This window comes from Aythya ferina (genome assembly GCF_964211825.1).
Source record: "Aythya ferina genome assembly, chromosome: 7".
NCBI classification, from domain to species: Eukaryota; Metazoa; Chordata; class Aves; order Anseriformes; family Anatidae; genus Aythya; species Aythya ferina.
The window spans coordinates 25741439-25760512 of NC_140302.1; the positions used below are offsets into that span (position 1 = coordinate 25741439).

At 42.4% G+C, this 19074-nt stretch overlaps 1 protein-coding gene across 5 annotated transcripts in view; it reads left to right on the forward strand.

The window, feature by feature from the left end:
* Positions 1-19074, forward strand: part of SORCS3 (sortilin related VPS10 domain containing receptor 3) — a 279409-nt gene that overhangs the window by 80558 nt on the left and 179777 nt on the right. For all 5 annotated transcript variants that reach the window (XM_084526293.1, XM_084526297.1, XM_084526295.1 and 2 more), the window contains exon 2: positions 488-555. In XM_084526293.1, the coding sequence (XP_084382419.1) occupies positions 488-555 (68 nt within the window). The remainder of the gene's footprint in view (positions 1-487; positions 556-19074) is intronic.

The window sequence follows — 19074 nt, forward strand, 5'->3', positions numbered from 1 at the left end:
ACAAAACCCGTTTGGGGCAAAATGGGCTCTTTTGCTGGATTGGGATCTTCATAACCAAATTTATCATTTCTTTCCATGGAGACTAGTCCATGTTAGTACCTTGAGAGAAACAGGAAAACGTCAAGTGTAATTTCTGATTTGTCTGTTGAATTACCAAGGGATCATCCCAATTCCATTCCTGTCCTTGAATAACCATAGGTGTAGAGAGGGCAGCTCGCAATGTTCAGTTAATTCCTGGTGGCATGTTTTATTTCAAATGTAAAACATCTCCAGGATTAAAATAAACGTTACTGGTTACATGATGCATTAAGCTAATGATTTTCTTTTTTAAAACTTACTTGATCCTATAATACGGGAACTTTAATGGATAAACGCTAAGCTCTCCTTTGGGTGATTTCAGATGCCTTGTATATTGTTACACAGTCTAAAGAAAATCCTTTTTTTTCTTTTTCCCCTTTCTCCTCCTTCCTCCCTTCCCCTTCCACAGGTGATTCTCATTCTGACAAAGCTCTACGACTTCAACCTGGGGAGTGTTACCGAGAGCTCGCTGTGGAGGTAAGCGGACTGTAGGAATTACAAGTGGCATGGAAGGGGTGCACGGTGCCTCTTGTAAAACTGGAGGCTGAGCAAGGGGAGGTCAGAGTTGATCTGGGGAGGAGATGGGGGGGATCTGAGATAACTGAAGTTGAAAGGGGATGCATGATTAAGAAAGAATTGATTTAACAAAGTGAGGTCTGCAAATCAGATGCTTTGTTGATGTAGGGCATTTCCATAGACACACAGAGGAGCTTTTGTTCTGTCCTTTCTGAGCATCCTTAAACAAGGCTCTTCATTCCTCAGAGCCTCTGCCATGGTGCTGGCAATGAGAACGGTCTCTGTAGATGGTACGTGCTTGCTGGAACAGAGTCCAAGATGGTGTATGACCCTGTGCCTCGTATGAGCTTAGCTGGTCTTAGCCACATTCCTCAGCCCTGTGAGTTGAGATGGTCATCTTGGCGGTGATTTAGTGTTGCCTGGGGCTGTGAGGACAGTAGCCATCCAAGGACTAGAGATCACAATGGTGAGCTTGTGTAGATGTGTTTAAAAAACAAAGCAAAACATGCAGAACACTCTTATGAACAAGCAGACCAATTCCTGAGGGATTGTTACTTGGGTGTTTTTTACTGTCAGAACAGCAACAAGAAAAAGGGCATAGGGTGGGGAAGACACCAGTGCTTTGTGTTAGATTTACCTTTTGTATTACTGTTATTGCTCAACCTCCAGAAATTGTAATTGGTGGTGCTGTCAGTGCATTGTAGCTGTTGCTCCGAGTCTAAGCAGCTTCTTGCAGGTGGTCTCTTGTCCTTTCTTCCATGTTAATTTAGAAGCTCTTGTTTGGATCAGATTTTGGGATTGAGTTGTGGGTTATTCCCATTAATGCATTTAAGGGTTAATTGTTTAGTAGAGCTCTTGAAACTTCTCAATTTGCACAGTAAATACAAAGCCTAATTGCACTGTACCATGGTAATCTGCAAAAGTATAAATAACTGTGCAGCTAATAAGAGAGAACACCTTCATTTCCACTTATCCCGCTACTTTTCAAGGTATTTAAGCCTTGAAAACTTTTGCCTCTTTACCTAACAAGTACAAATGGCACTGTGATTGTACTTTAAATGTAATTGCTGAGCAATCTGCTCTGCATAAATAATGTAACAAGCAGGCAAATCCTGTCCTAATGCTGATCTCAGAGCAGCACCTGAGCTCTGCAGGAAGGTGACAGCAGCAGCGCTCTTGGAGCTTTCCCAGAGTGACAGAAACACAGCTCATCTGTCCAACTGAATGTATCAGCTGTTTGGGCATCTGGGGAGATGCCCTGTTCTGTGTGTTTCAGTCTGTTTTGGGATGCTTCTGCCTCTCTTCTGAGGTGAAAGAGGGGCTGTTGGGGGGGTCTGGAGACTCGAGCTGGGTTCTCTTCCAAGGTTTGGGAGGAAAGGTCAAGGTAAAAGCTAGCTAGGTAGAGCTCTTGGGCTCTAAACCTGAGTTTCCCACCTGGAAAACTGAGGATTAAACCATACTGCAGTTTAGAGGGAAGTGTTTTTTTCTTTCTTTAAGAGAACAGCTTTGGTTTTCTTTTTTGAAAAGATGTTGTAGCAATACAAATAGATACAATGCGGAAGAAATAAGCCAAGAGAGGTTCCTTTTCGCAGGATATTCTGTTCCATTTATACATGAAAGCCTCTGAATCTCTGCATTATTTAAATAGGTACTTTTCAATATTTTCTCTCAATTTTTGAGACCCTGAAAATTTCATAAGGAAGATCTGTCTTTGCAGAGTGAAATTACGTCTTCTGGTCATATATTTGCTTTCCTTGGTTACTTTTTTATAGACTCCTTCAAAATCATCTTTGAGCCCCAGGAACTGGGTGGGTCACAAATGGAATGCAAATATCAATTAAACATCAGAAAGAGATTTCCACTTTTTCTACCTGTTTTCTGGGACTGTGGCTTGTGTTGTCTGCCAACTCAGAGCTCTGTCCGTCTGAGCAGCAGTGCTGTGTGGTGCCTCTTCTGAGCGCTTGGCAAACAGTTGCTTCCACACGAGAGAAGCGGTTTTTGTGGCGGAGAGCAGTGAATCACACAGCAGTGCTTCAGAGGACGATAAGATAGAGCAGAGTGGAATGCAATCTTCAAATATCATCTTGCCTCTGCCTGCCTCATGCATCAAAAGCTTTTGCTCGGTCTCCCCCCCGGGTTGTAGCATGAGATGCTTTGATGCAAAGTGCTATATAAGAAAAATTTCTAATACCTGCATTTAAATACAAAGACGAGTGAATCAATATGAAAACATCCTGAATGTAATTAAAAAAGGAGCAAGAGAGAATGAAAAGTTACGTCGGAAGCTGCTCCTCTATCAGGCTGATAAGAACTTAGACAGAGGAAATGCTAGTCAGCATTTGAATGCAGCAGCACAGACTGCTTTAATAAGTAAATCCATGTTTCTTAGGCCAAAAATATCACTGAAAAAGCCTCCATTGCTACTGCAGCAGCCAGCTTGAGGGAAAAACACATCACATCCCTTGTGAATGTTGCTCCTCTTCTTGGTCACAAGAGGTGTCTGTCAGTTGGGGGTTGCATTTTTGTTTTCCCCATCAAGTGAGTGGAGGTGATTGTTTTCCTCCCGTAAAAGGGATCTGCCTTGTTGCGATTGTGTTGTGATGGTGTGAGGCATCAAAATTTATGGGGGGAGGTCTTCTTATAGGTCAAGACATAGAGCTGTAAAAATTAGGTAAGCTTTTCAGGCATGTAATGCTTTACCAGTTCTCATTGCCTAGCAAGGGATCTACGTGGCTGATTGTTGGGAATCCAGCTGCCATCCTACCTGCTTTTAAATAAAATTTGGGTTAAAAGATAGACCTATGGCTTCTGTAGAATTCTGTGTGTGATAGAGAAAATTTTATGGGGAGGAAAAAAAAAAGGAAAACAGTCCTCCCTCTTAATCCATAAACTCAAATTATTTAGATTTGAAGTGCTGCTGGGGAGCATTCAGTTTCCAAACCCTCTGTAGACCAAGGTCCCTGCACCAAACTTCAGCTTCCACGGTGAGCTGTGATCACACAGCGGTGATCTGTCATAAAATATGAACTGCTGCTGCAAAGAGAGGTTGCTGCTTCATGGGAAGGCACCTGTCAAGCAGAGGACAAATGAGAGGGTTAGAGATGCAAAATACGGTGTCTAAAAGATGCCACCCACAACCAAGGGCTGAAGGTTGAAGTTTTGTGCCTGTTTTTCTGTGGGAAATCTCAGGCAAATTTTATTAGGAGGAGAAGAGAAGGGGAAAAAGTCTGTTCAGTGGTTTATTTCTTCAAATGTATGTGTTCATAACACTTTCAGATGAACACGGGAACTGTGACTGTGATAAATGAGTCTTGGTTTCAGACGTGTGCTGTACTCAGATATAATATATGGGGTGCTCTGTAGGCTGTATGCTAGGCAGAAAGTCCTTTCATTAGTTAATCTTGTTGCTATCCAGTTGTTTCCTTCTCATGCTATGGGTGTGAATAAACAGGAATCTGTTGAGCTCCTTTTCTTATTCTGTGGGTCTTCTAGATTTCACAGCTTTTTACAAGCAAAGGAAGAGCCTTGTGAAGATTTCCTTGCTTGTTGCTAATTCTGTCTCCTATTTTAGCTGTACATTTCTGAGATGGTTACATCAACATGACATTCTGGATAAGTATTTCAAGTCATGGCAATATTGAAAATGTTTTCATCTGTTTTAGCCGGTGTAGGATGAAAAGCTTTTCTTGTAAGATAACTGGAATAAAAACATTATTTTGTTTTACTTTATTTTTCTTTCTTCTGCTGTCACCTAATTTTGTACCCAGGAACAATCCTAATTATTTGGATTGCAGTAGCTAAAAAGACAGCCTCCATCCCAAGGGAACTTTCAATCTCAGATGAAGACAAAGAGACAACAGGCGACATAACAGACAAGAGAAGCCCAAGCTAGCAGGGAGGTATTTATGATCAATGTGATAGCCATGACTGCAGCACATCAGCTAATTAGGCAGTGGGGAGTAGTTCAGATTTTCTTCCAAAGTGCAAGCACTTGCATGTGTCAGCTCTGAGTCCCTGCTGCCATTTTACCAGGCCTTGATGGCTCCCCTGGAATTCCCATCCTCTGGCTGTGGAGCCCACTAAATTATCTGATGCTATATAATGCTGGCCTGGGCATTAACCCATACTCAAAATCATGACTGACTCTTTCTTCTTAAGAATCTAGAATGTTACCGAAGGTATTTTTACATATATTTCTTCTTGTTTTGTTGTTTATTAACCAAGAAATTAGGTTTCCATGGCAGCGCTCAAAAATCCCCAAGCATTTTTTTCTCTTGTGGCTGCTATGCCTGAAGAGATTGGTTTGTCGTAGCCTGTGTGTTGAGTTGAAAAACAAACAACAGAAATAAATCACTTTTCAGCTTTTTCCTAGAGGCAACTGCAAAACAGATCAGCTACAACCCTGAGCTTGGAGCTGAGAAGAGTAAAACCTCTCAGCTTGGTTGCAAGCTGCCTTCGATCTCGCACTGTTCTTGCGGTGCTGTTTGAATTACCAGAGGGCTGTATGTTATTTTTCCCTACGTCCTTGCATTTCAGCCCCATATGCTGTCTGGTGGCATCAGGCCACCAGCATCTTTTGGTGTACCTGTAGCCTCTTTTTCCTCTGCAAAGTTGCACTGATTCACTCTGCAAAGTTCATGCTGATTTCTGTCTCAGGTTTGTGTGCTGTGTATGGAGCTGGCTTCAGGTAGGGCAGGTGTGAAATGCCATGGCTCCCTGTTGGGAGCAGGGTTTAATCTCCCTGCTCCAAATGTAGCTGTCTTCAAGATAGGTAAGAAGGGAGAGACCAGCGGATATTCAGTGAACATGACTGAAATTTTCATGTCATCCTTTGTGAAGCAAGCTAATCCTGAAACAGGTCATGGCACAGCCAGAGCTTCATTAAAAGTTTCTGGCCCAGTGGTGATGCATTATTTAGTCTGTGGGGCTGAGAGGGGCAATTTCTGCTTTGTGCCGTAACCTCTTGCTCGGTGCCAGTCAGGTTCCACGCATTTTGAAATGGAGCAGCGTGGTTTCACTGAAACCCACTGTATTGAAATGCAGTCTCGAGACAGCCACCATGACCAGCTGGCATCTCTCTGCAGTAGTGTCAAATTTGATTATATCTATTGTTTGCCACCATTACGCTGACAGCATGCGTTTTAGATATATGCTATTTTCTGCAGGACTGTATTCAGGCATAAAATTAATGGAGCTGGTTTTCAGAGTAGTAATGCCTTCCTGTTACTGCATCTTATTTGGCATTTTTAACAACGTTGTAAAGTGCAGAATTCATCTGCTGATTAAAAGAAGGGCTTCATCATATCTGCAATCAGCTATCAGTGTGTCAAGGGAAGGAGCCAGCTTGAGTGTGCAAGCACATCCCCGATCTCTCTTGGATTCAAAATCCAGGGTCTCCGAAAGCTCAGTAACTTCAGTTATTTATTAGTGTGTATAAATTGCCTAGCTCAGTGGTGGCTAGTTTTCTCAGGCCACAGGAGTCACCTGTCAAAACCTTTGGGGTTGCAAGCTGCTAGGTTCAGACCCTTTGGAGAACTAAGGGAATGGGAAACTGGAGGAGAGGAGTGTGAGTGAGGGCTGTTCCACAGAGCTCCCAGCACCCTGAGTTGGGATTTGTGTGGGGCTACAGCAGCATCCCAAAATAATTCAGTTCTTTATCTCCAGTACTCTTGGTGATTTATATTTTCTCCGCAGTGGGTGACTCAGGTGTCCCTGGCTCAGTGCAGCCTGCCGTCAGTCACGAGATGCCATCTCAGGCAAAGGAGCCGTGCTTCCACTACTGGGAGGTGCACAGTAGCTGCCTGTTGGCCCGCTCCTCAGCGAGCTTTTTCCAGATGAAATTGTGGCCATTTAATAAAGAGAAGTTCCTTGGCCCAAAGAGCTATGTACTTACTACCTGTAAAGAACGGAAAATGCAGCATTCTTGAACCAAGTGAGAGTTTCTTCTTCGCTCTCATGGCTAAACGCCTGTTTGGCAGGTCTCGTTCTCATGCTCAAGCTGACTGATCAGGCCTGGCAGGGGCTCCCGACATCTGTGCTTGTCCAGCTGTGCACGCATTGCAGCAGGCACTAAAGCGGGTCCTGCCTCGTTCAGAAAGAGGAGCAGGAGAGAAAGCTTGGCAGGTGGAAAGAGTTGTTGAGTATCAGCCAGGAGAGAAATTAATGGGTAAAGGGCATTGCCTTAGGGATGCCGTAGGGATGCTAAATGTTCACGAAAGGCTATGCATATAATGGTTTTTCTGCACTCCTTTCATAACTATTAAGAGCAATAAAGAGGTGGCTTAGCTTCCTTGTGTTCTCTGGTTTCAGGGGGTATCTGTGACAGGAGGGTTACAAATTGCTGATTATTAGATGGTGATAACCGTTCACCTTTGTATCCCGCTGTACAAGTGAAATCATTTGAAGTAACTAATTATGACCTGTTTCAAAATTACTTTTCTGGTTTGAGGTGGTTCGTTTTCCTTCTGATTATGGCTTTCTGGAGACTTAGGTCTTTTGTTTGTGTGGACTTCAGAAAATGCATATATATGTATAGGATTGTTTTGATTCATTTGGGCTGTGTGTCTCAAAATAAATGTCCATGGGATTAAAAAACATTAAAAGTGGAATGGAATAAACCATAGTGTCACCCCTCTTTGAATGTCCCAGGTGGTGTCCAGAGCATACATTTTTGGCAGTTCAGAATTGAAAGAGATGCTGGCATTGCAACAAATGGATAAAATTGGGCAAAACTGCTTTAAATATTTGTTTTGAGAAGCAATAATGAAAATTAATAGTCTTATTTTGAATTCAGGACTGTGTTTTAGTTAGGTATACTTAGTAATGGTAACAGAAAATGATTTTTTATTTCATTTTTTGTTTGACTAACTTCTGGATGGAAGTTTCATGTCTCCTTCCTGTTGCTTTCCTAGCCCTATTACATCCCGTGGGATGCTACTGCAAGGGAGTAGTCACATTAACACCTCTGCTTTCTGCTGGTTCTTTGCTTTAGCAAGTAATGAAGTTAACATTGCTTCAGAGATGGAGGGAGCCACGAGAGGCAATGCAAAGTCATGCTAAAAGTAGAAGCCCAGCAAATTTGAGTCTTAAAGCCTTCCTAAATGTCTTTGGGTGGTGTGTAGGTCCAAGTCCCACCCTTGTTTATTAAAATGCCTTTGTCTTGTTTTGTGAAGCTTATTTGTCTTTTGTGAACCAGCCTTCTGGATGGCCTATTTGTTGTGTCTCTTAATTGTTCCATCAGTGAACTTTCTGTGGGGGTGGAGATTTCATCAGACGTGGGACCTTTTGGTTTTATTAATTTTTTGTTTGCCAAAAAAGCTCTGAGACTAATTGCCAAGACTTCCCAGAAGATATTAGTTTACAAATTTTAATGACACTTATGATTTATTAATGTGCTTCCCCCTGCATCTGCTCATCCCTATTCCTTAGTGGAATTCCTGCTGAATCAGAGAGAATTAATAAAAACAAAACTGCAGAATGCAGTGGTGTTTTAGCTAGGCTGTTAATTAAAAACTTTAACCAGTATTCAGAGTGCTTTATTCATATCTGTGATTCTCTGAAGACAGAGGTAAGTCTTGGCTTTGACTACCTTCTGCCACAGAATCTCAATTTGGTGAGGGTGCTGCATGTCAGTCTGCGGTGGCAGCACAGATTCACATTTCAGTGTGCTTGCTGCTCAAGGTGTGCTTCATCCACACATCTGCTGGGGCTTCAAAGCAGGACTGCTTTGCTGAATTTATGAGCATCACACGTGTGGCTCTGAGAGAAAATGTTGTTGGCTACTGGTGGTGGATATTGCAGATATGTTTGCATAAGGAGCTTGTGTGTTAGATTTAGAAAAATCATTTGATTATATATCAGTTTTGATCTTATAAATTATTTAGGTTATCGGCATGTTCAAGTTCCCAAGTAGGCTGGGGAATTTTGGGATACATCCTGCTGTCTGGGTAGAAACCAAGTGGGTAAGAGGAAATGAATTAATCAAATTGCAAATTATTTGAGGAAATGTTCTTAGGACCAAGGTAGAATTCCAGGTAAAATGGAGAAAAGAGCAAAAGTGAGTTTTGTTTTGCATCCATTTTCTTACATTTCAGGTGAGAGCGCTAAGCAGCCATCTCTCTTTTCTTCTCTTCCTGGTATCTGTTGAATTATTTATACTCTACCAGAGAGCTCCAATTGGAGAGACTGCGAATCTCTCCAGGGAGAGGCTGATACTAATCTTATGTATGGAAGATCCAAGTTCAAGCCCTTGCTCTGAATGAGTATAAAGGGAAGTGCTTTTTTATTCCACAAGTAATTAAATTGTGTAACTCATTGCTACAGGATGTTGTGAGGCAGAAATAATAAAAAGCGTAAATGGATTTCAAAAAGGGGACTCAGTGAATTAATGGGGGATATTTCTGCTGGTGGCTGTTAAACGTGATAGTGTGGCTGTAGCCTCTGGCATACAGTAATTATTTTATGATACGGCATTCAAGGAACAGACAGGTCTACAGCCTTTGGTGCAGTGTTGCAGAAACATCATCCATCCTTCGTTATCTCTTCCTCAGTAATGAGCTATTCGTGTTTCAGGTGCTCTGGGTGGAATAGCCTGGAACTGTTCTGAATACATGATACACCTCAGCATTGTTGTGGTTCGACTCTCCAAGTCGAGAGAGCTGAGGGAGAGACCATGGAAAGAATCATGCTCTTTTTGCTGTTCCTTATAATTCTCCAGAATGTTCTGTGCGGGTTAGTGGGCAGTACAGATTCTGGATCTGACCTACGGGGGCTGTATTATGCAACTGTGGGATTTGAGGCTTCCACATCATGGGTAAGTTCTTCATCCATTGCCCAGCTGGCGGCTTTGAAGTAACTGAATTTTCCAGCCAGTCTTTTCAGCCAGATCCTGTCTAGATCTCTTGTCTTTCCATTCCAGAAAGTTAGATGGTGGAGAGGGAAATGTAAGATAATTAATGCCCAGATATGTTTCTGGTGTTGATGCAAGCCTGAGAGTCTCGGTGTGAGTTAACAAAATTTGTTGGCTAGGGGATGCAGAAGATGGAGAGAGGTTTTTAGAAAGCCAGAACTGTATGGCTGCCCTGATTTTGTAGCTTATATGATGATGTTTGATGTGTTTTTTGTGTCTTTGAATTAATTTCTGTGATTATGGGCTCCTCAATAATGGAGACATGGCTATCTCATCAGAAATGTATTTTCAGCTTAGATGGTGTTCCCAGGCATATCTAGTCCTGGGGAAAGTGGCTGGGAGGGCCAGGGGGAGTTTTGCCAAAAGTGAATGTCGTCTTGAAGTGGTGCAGCTGCTGTGAATTCATCTTGTCAGGCTCTTTACTTGTCTATGACAGGTAAAAGGTGTTTGTAGTGCTTTGCCTACTACTAGAAATGTAGCAAGGCAGCGTTCAGGAGGGATTTTGTAGCCAAGAACCTGCTGTTGCAGATCCTGTGGGTGTTGTGACTGTTGCTGCATCAGCAGAGATGCATCTGTTAACAGGAATTGGCTATTCCATCCCTTCTTTATCATTTGGAACAACGATTCCATTGCTCTCATTAGAGAGCTGCTCCTTTTGTTGAGTTATCTCATCTTACATTCTAATTAGATTTGGATACTGACTGCAAAACTTTTTTTTTTTTTTTTTTTTTTTTTTTTTTTCAGGAAGCCAGACTTAAAGATGAATTTGTTTTGGCCTTACTAATGTCTTTTTCTGATCGCTTTTTTACCATGCAGAGGATTTTCATTGGCACAGATTAGTAGCAGATACATTCGACATGGATATGTGCCAATATTAATGAAAACCACACATTAAATTCACTTATAAGTATGCAAATAGTTGCAAAACAAGGACTTTTATAATAAATCACATAAGAACTTTCATGCTAGATCAGATCTGGTAGGACTTGGAAAGCTTGAAAAGAGGTGCCCAGAAAAGAACATAAAAAAAAAATCTTACAGAATTCGGTGGTGTGGATAGGATCTCTAGTAAAGCAAGGGATTGGAGCATCTCTGATGTGAGAAAAGAACTGGGATTGTTCAGCCCAGGGAAGAAAAGGCCTGGAGGATCTCATTAATGTATGCAAATACCCGAAGGGAGGGTGTAATGAAGATGGAGCATGTAATGAGGATGCTTTTCCATGGTGCCCAGTGACAGGACAAGGGAATGGACACAAACTGAAACAAGAGGTTCTGTCTGAACATCAGGAAACAATTTGTAGTGTGTGGGTGACTGACAACTGGGAGAGGATGCCCAAAGGTTGTGGAGTTCCCATCCTTAGAGATTTTCTAAAGCTGTCTGGACGTGGTCATGGGCAGCCTGGGCCATGGGCCCCACTTGTGCAGGGAAGGGTTGGTCCAGGTGACCTCCAGAGGTCTCTTCCAACCTCAACCATTCTGTGAGCCTGTGAAGAATAAAGGAAAATCAGACAGGTTGGGAACAAGTGGAAGACTTTTGGTTCTTATGATAACATATACTTAATCTATGGATCTCCTTGCTGGAGGATATTTTGGTAGCTAAGGTTCACATGGGTTCAAGTGGGGATTCAGCAAGTTCATAGAAGCAAAAAAAAAAAAAAAAAAGGACTATATTACGTGTGAAAACTTCAGAGGATTTTCTGAGCTGCAGATAGCCTCTGATCAGTTATATGGAAATACACTTCCACTTACTCCCCAGGCAGTCAGGGTTTGATCATGAGCCAACACAACAGGTACTTGCACCGCGCTGTTTCTGTGTTGGTGCCACCTCATGGCTTGCTGGGGGATGCAGTTCCCCTATCTACTAGGCTCTCCATCAGTGTGTGTGATCTGCTTCTCTTTGAGTGAGCTGTTCTTTTCCCTTTTCCCTCTTTCCCTGACTTTTCTTCCAATTAGGCTTGGGACCAAGTCATATAAATCTTTACTTTGTACAGTGGCTGGTAGGATTTAGTACTTTAACATGGGTTATGTCTGTTTATATTGGTGTTTTATTATGTTGTGTTTTTTTCCCAAATGCTCTGCCATTTTATAATGTCTATAAATAATCTGAAGGATGGAGAAACATTGTTAAAAAAAGATGCAAGAAATCTTTCCATCTTTCTTTGAGTCTGCTCTGTCTCTCATTATCTCTGAGGTATGTTCATTAGGCTTCTAATGAAGTTAATAAGTGCACAGTATCAAACAGTCACTCCTCCAAGTAATATTTACAAAGAGCTACATTCCCCCAGCCTGGAAGGTAGCCTTTGATTTATTTGCTTATCACATGTTTTCTCTAAAATCTCTCAGTTGACCTTTTACTGTATATGCCTGACCAAGAAGTAAAAATGAAAGCTCCTATAAACTACAGGATCAGAGGAACCTGGTGCATTTTTACATGTGGGATTTTTCCCTCAGAATAAAAACTGTAAAAGGTTAGTGAGACAATTCTGTAACTGGATTATTAGGGCTTGTTTCTGGATCTTTGATGGCCAGTTACCATAGGAAATTGCCTCTGTTAATGTTAATAGTTGGTTGTATCCAGTTGTCCCTGAAGTTTACTACCCAGGTGCCTGAATCTAGCTACAGGCTGTCTGCAGGAGCTGGGCATTCGGCATCCTACAGGTCTGGTTGAAGATGCAAATGTGGTGCTGCACTGGAATAGTTCAGGGACGTTGAACCACGATAAATCTTGAGATCTGTAACAGGCTTGTTAAATTTTCATGTATGGATCTCACAGTTTAGCTCAGAGGGTCTGTAAGGAAAATAATAGGAGACTGGCTAAAGGAAGGTGGCTGGGCTCTTAGTGCCAAACCTTACCCCAAAGTCAGGTACTAGTTTTGTATGGGGTTGAGATGGGTACCGTGGATGTTTGTGTGTGAGTTCTGGTATGTTTAATATGTGAATGCCTCTAGCTGTCTGTAACTCCTGCCAGGGTTAAGGCACTTCACAGCAGGGTTGGTTGGGCTTAAATGGATGTGTGCAGCTCAGCTGTGCCTCTTCATGGCCCAGGGCCTTGCCATGGACTTGCATCCCTCGAGGTGGCCTGTGTTCGTGCACTGTGCTGTGCAGGCAAGTGGGGCAGGGCCAGTGCCATCTGTAACTGCAGAAGGGAATCTGGCAGCACAAGTTTGCACAAGCACTGGGAAGTTCAAAAGCTACCTGGAGAGCTATGGAGAAGGGAAGAGCAACCCACCACTGGAACAGGGGGTCAAAACTTCAAATCTGCAGCTCTTAAGGAGTAATTGGTCCCGCAGAAAGAGAAATGCACTTACTGTCTATCCTCCTGCTTCTCTTTCTCTGAAATGTTGGAAATAGTAGTGCTTTGCTCTAAGAAAGAAGCCTGGTTGTCACTGTGGCTGACTATTGGTCCTGGAGAGGGAAGAGCAGCAGGTTCAGAGCAGAAGTCAGGAACACCATGGGGAAGAGACATCTGCATACAGGATTTAGGCCCTGAGGCCTGGTGTGGGAATTGGAAAATTGTACAGCTTGACTCAGCAGCAGAGCATATACATGTTCCCTGAGGACTTCAGCAGACCATGATCCATCCATTGGCCTTGGGCAATTACTTCAGGGATCACGGGCAAGCTTGTTGACCTTTTGAGGTACCCCAGAGACCAGTGTCTGCAAAGCCAATGTGTAGGAGAGCATTACTTTCCTTGGGTTACTTGCAGCTGTAAGCATGGCTGAGAAGAGCCAAGGCAGGCAGATCATCTGTTAAAATGTAGGGTTTCAGATATAATGTTTTATTGCCATGGAGTAGTTAAAGCTACAGAGTAAGCAGCAGACCATGGTACATCATTCACTGTGTCTCCAGCAGAGTAGAGAATAAATGCCCCATGGAAGATTAAAATCCCATTGGTTCTATTATCTGTAACCAATAAAGGCAAAAGAGATGTCAATGAGGAATATGGTGTTAACACAGCACATCTAGCTTTGTACCCACAAGAGCACATTTTCTATTTCATGCTAGGCAAGGGAAACAAAGCAAAATGAGCTTTCTTTTTCTTTCTGGAAGAACACGTAGCCGGGGAGTTCATGGTGGACCATCTGCCTCTGAGGATTTGGAGGGTGCTTTGTGCCAACACCATCTCATCATAGGGGCAGAGGGGTGTTATTCACACCATGTGGGAAGTTCATGTCTTCTCTTGTGGCATTTTAATGCTGATGAGCAAGAGTCTCACTGTGTAACATGGTTCTCTTGAGTGGTGGCAAGATATTAGAAGCCCATATTTCCTTGTTGGAAGTATTCCTGCTTTATATAGTGAAAATGGGCTTGGTTTGTCTGTGGGATAGTTATATATCAAGAGGATGAAGGTGAGTGGGCTGTGGCCTAGCCTGATTGTTTTGTTGTGTTTGATCCAAGCAGGGTATGTGCACTCTGCTGACCATGGCTCACAAAAACTTGTGAAATATCCTATATTGCACAGCATACTGACAGAATCAGAGTTGTGATTGTGCATACACTGGAATGGTGCTTTACCTTGATGTACAACAGCAAAAATGTTCTGCTTTTGTGTGTCTGCTCCCTGAGCGTCACTGGGCAAGGTATTTTGCAGGCATGCCCACTGGGAAATGAAGCCGCTGATTTGGTACTTGCACTGCTAGGAAGCTCTTGAAAAGTGCTTGGCGATGGTGTTGCTGCAGCTGAGGTCTCATAGAAAAGTGGGTTCTTGAGTTCTTCAGTACAGACACCCCACGTTTCCATTGCTAAGTCTTTGTATAAGTTGCAGGAAGCTGCAGTAAAAACCTTTGTTCCTTGGGCTTCTTTCTTGTGCTACCTTTACCTCAGTCTCAGTGGTCACTGTTCCTTCTCATCCGTGTGACAAAAATCATTACAAATGCTGCAGTAGGCCATATTACGAACTCTTATCTTCAAAAATGACATTCATAAAGGTTAATAATTGGAATGAGCTCTGGCAGTTACTAATTAGTACCATTACACAATCAGCTCACATTCTGGCAGCATTAGGCATACTTAATCAGTCAATTATCATTGATCTCAGAAAGTGCTTCTCTAAAGTTAGCATAAGGTGCCTTTGCGAGTGGAAGAAGGAAATTTGACAACACCACAGTGGCCAGACTGCTGGGAATGTACAGTCTGAGGGACCAGGGTTGTATACCTGATTGTGATGGATGTGAATTAGAAATCAGGCAGTACAGATTCACTTCCAAATAGTGGCTTAAATAGGTCCTGCTAGGAAGCCTGTTCACCTTAAAGGGAATGGCTTCTCCTTGCTTAGCTGTAATTCACAGGCCAGGTGTTCCCAGAGCATTGCACTGAGTCTCCTGGCCATTTGAAACACTAGGGAAAATCTGGGAGAAAGCTGACTTTGGGGAAAATCGGCTTAATGGCTTCGCTGAATTTCAGTTAATGTGATGACTTAAAAGCTTTCTTAAGGACTGCTGCAGTGTAAGGTATTTTTTTCTTCATGTGATTAATAATTCTCACGTTAAGGGAGCTGCAAACAAGACTGGGAGGCATGGGATTTCCCTTCAGAAGTGTTGCGTAAACTGTTCTTAATTTCATGAATCTAAATGTCCTGAGTGCCTTATGCTCTCCCAACTCAGAAGTGTGGAGCCTTTGCTTTTTGTGCTGCCTTAGGAGGCAGAGGCAGCCGGCCTGACCTGCTGCACAGAATGGCTGTAGGTTTCCAGCCACTGTTTTCCTCTTTCTGACTTGAATGTGGGCAGCACAGGCACCTGTTATAAAACCATCTGTTGTTTGTGCCTGGTCACGGAGGTGTACAGTGATGTGTGGCCCATGCAAGCGAGGATGGTGGCTGCAATCCAGTGTATGAAGACTTTCCAGATCCCTGTCTGGAAGTGTCGATGTGTTGCTCTTTGTTGCTTTGCTACTACAATTCTGTCTTTAAACTGCTCAAGATATTATTTGCAATGCAAGTAAATTCAGAGTCCCATAAACCTGTGTAGAATGGGGACGTTGTCAATGACATTATTGGGATGTAAGGTTAGTTCAGGAAGCTGTGAGAGGAAAGAAAATTGTGCACGTGAAAGAGACAGGAAAACTGAGTTGTGCTTGATTTTTTCTTTTGGAATTTGGCCTAGGGTCTTGATCTCTTTAGGACAAGAAAAAAATACATTGTGATCCTAGGCCAAAAAATGTTTGGAGTTCATCTTAAACCTTCCTCTCTCTCCTGGTGCTTATTCTCCAAAGTTCTCCATTGTGGGCAAAAACAAACAAACAAACAAAACCACCTGTTTAGAATCTTAAAGGTTGGATGCTTCCTAAAAACATCTGATTTTGTGTAACAAAAGTCTAAGAATGCACTTCAGGGCTGACTGAAGTCAGAAATATGTTGATTTTTTTTTTCTTTATACCTGAACTTTTGTCACTGCTCTTGGTAAAAATCTGCAAGGGATTTTGGGAGTAGGCACAAAACCAAAACTTGTTGGAAGGTCAACTCTGTCTGCAGCTTTTCCAAAAAATGAGACCAGTGCAAATGGCTTTCTTGGAAAACTACTTTCCCATGCCTCTGATTACAGAAGAATTCGGAAGTGGGTGCATACACAAGCCAGCCAAACCCGTAACAGTCCCTTGCCTTCTATTAAATTTTTGTAAATCTCTGCACAGAGTGGCTTGCCATAGTGGAATATCCCAGGTATCCCAGTGATGAGCAAGACAATCTTCTAGTTTGAGAAAGGGTTGCCTTGGTCCTGTTTTATTTTTTTTATTTATTTCTCTCACTTGAACCGTTTGTGAGTTGTAGATGGTTTTTATATATGTGCTTCCAGGTGTTCAGATGAGAGTTATTCCAGAGTGCCTACATGTTGGGAAAAGGGTCACAGATCAGTGCTTTGTGTACATTTTTAAGGATTAGTGCTCAGTGATTCACTGTCACTGATGATACAAAGTGGAGGGTTAAGGTTCACTTGACCTACAAATGCTTCTTAGAAGAGCAAAAGAAACTATTGAAATCTGTGAAGAATTTGTGCGCTACTAGTGGTCGTACAATGGTTATCTAACCTGGAGAGATGAAATATGTCTAAAGAGGTTGCTCTACTTAGGTTACTAACGTAGGATCCAAATTCTGAGGAATTCAGAAACTTTCAAGGCCCTTTTCCAGACTGTCAGTCTGGCCTTGTAGAAGTAATGAAGGGAAGCACGCCTTCATGTATCAGGAGCTTCGCCTGTGAAACTCCTGGGGCAGCCCTCTGGAAATCTGTGCCTCGGGAGAAGCTGGTAAGAGATGCTGCTTGGGCTGGGTGCCAAGGCTGCTGGGCGCAGATGCTGTACTACAGAGCTCAGGCAGGGATTTCCTCCCACAGCCTCCAGTAATGCATAATCTATGTGGAGGTTTCTGAAGCCAAGAGGTACACTTGAAGAAATGTTCAAGACTCAGGACTGGTGGATAGCTCCAGGGTTCTGCTGTGACAAATGGTGCCCTTCTCTGGTGGTAAATGGCATATCTATGAAGGGTGCCTTGGTACAGCATTAAATACTCTGGCAATAACTATAAGTAGGGCTAATTTTAGTACAGAGGTTCCAGGCCACAGAAGTTCAGCTAAAGGAATAAAAAAGTTTGACATTTCGTTCTTAAAAGTCATGTAAACATAGACCTACACATAGGATGACTGTTTCTCTTCTTTCTCTCCCATATCTGTCCTCCAGTTACTGGCTAATTTGCAGCAGTGCAGAGGCAGGTTGAGCATTCGGAATAACTCTTAAAACTGAGCATGGATTTCTTGGGAATGTGGAAAGTCTCCATTCTGGAAGAAATTAAGTACAGGTTATAGACAGCCTCTCAAGGCTGATGCCTTGTCCTAGTGAAACTCACCTTTGGGAGGGAGGGAGAACACTGAAGGCCTTCTCTTAAGCCTAATCTCTGGTCCTGTGATATGAGAACCTCCCACCCCCATCCAGTGGGAAGAGAAGCAAGACAGGTTTCATACTAGGAGCTGATGGAAGGAGCTGAAAGGTTGAGTAATTATTACCTGAGCGATTTCAGCATATTTTTGCATCCTGTGACCCATCCTACCTTGTCTTGAAGTGTCCCCATTAGAATATTATGCTAATGGGACAGTGAAGCTGGCGTGGAAATTGGATGGTGCGCAATAAAGAGTGTTAACTTGAGGCTGAGGCCATGCTCCCTGCAGTGTATTAGATCCAATCAACATGCAAAATCTTGCAGCGCAGATTGATAGATTGCATGGGTCTGGTGCCTCAATAGCACGAAAAACTGTCATCTGGCCTCTTCGATCTGCTCCCCAACTAATTATCCAATGAAGACCGTAGAGGGCAAAAGTCAGCTAGTTGGTGCTGGACTAATATTGGAAACATGCGAGTGCTGTTGGAGCAGCTGTTCTCAAGCCAAAAGTGCTGACTGAATGCCTGGAGGAAGAGTTAAAAAATAAACAAATGAAAATGTTTTGGGAATATGAATGATCTCAATCTTTACTTTCTTTAGGAGGTATGAAGCTGTGGCAAAATCAGTGTTTAAACTAAAATGCTGTTCTGTTTGTATAGGTAAACAATGGAAGATCTGTAGACATAATCCTAGGGAAAGCAGTGAACGCAGACAAGGACACCTTGACAGAGATTTCTTTAGCTCCTGGTACTAGGGTGGAAGGGTCACACTAAAAAGACAGTCCTCGTATGAACAGGTTGACTGGAACAAACTGTTACTTTGCTTTCTGGTAGTCATCCTATGTAATGGAGTGAAAGCAGTGAGTGATGGATTGCTCACATGCAGATTAGGGTAGAACCATGGTAAGATAAGGTTTAGAGGATTTGTTTGCATGCTAGGGTCTTCCTTGTATCTCATGGCTATGTGTGTAACATGGCATGGTGTGTATGCAGATGAATTATTCATCTTTGCTAGAGAGGAGCTTGAATGCTATTTGTGAAGGCAGGGTATTTACTGGTCTGACCGTTCTGGCTCAAAAAATGCCTCTGCAATTTGGAACCACCAGATTGTGTTTTCTCGTGCTATTAGTTACTTGAAATATCTCTCTACCCTTTGTGCGGATGTTTTAATTTCTGTCCCTGGACTATAGGGTATTTTAGTGTAGCTTTGCAAGTGTATTACTTACTTCTGTAATGTATTTTCAGGTGAAGTGGCAGGATGCACCCTGCACAAAATAAGGCACGGATTATGTTTGTATTGGATTGTAGATCCCAATGCATTAAGGAGAAAAAGCCAACCATGATTCTCTGCCATTAAATACTTGTTATGTTTTTTATAGGGCTTTAAAATCAAAACCTCATCTAGTCCTTTCAGCACCGGTTGCCTTCTTCCTTTCTGCCTTTCAGCAGAGCATTTACAAGTGTTTATATATATATATATATATATATATATTTATTTATTTTTTTTTTTTTTCTGCCTAGCAACATTTGTTGCAAGTAGTTCAGGAAAAAAATGGTTTGCCATCATAAACCCAAAGCTGCAGCAACTCTTAACCTTTAGTTATGCTTCCTCAGAGTTCCCTTTAGAAAGAAATAGCTATCTGATGTGATAAAAATGAGGACTTGGTGCTATGAAATCTCTGTTTACATTCTGCAGACATGGCTTTATTCC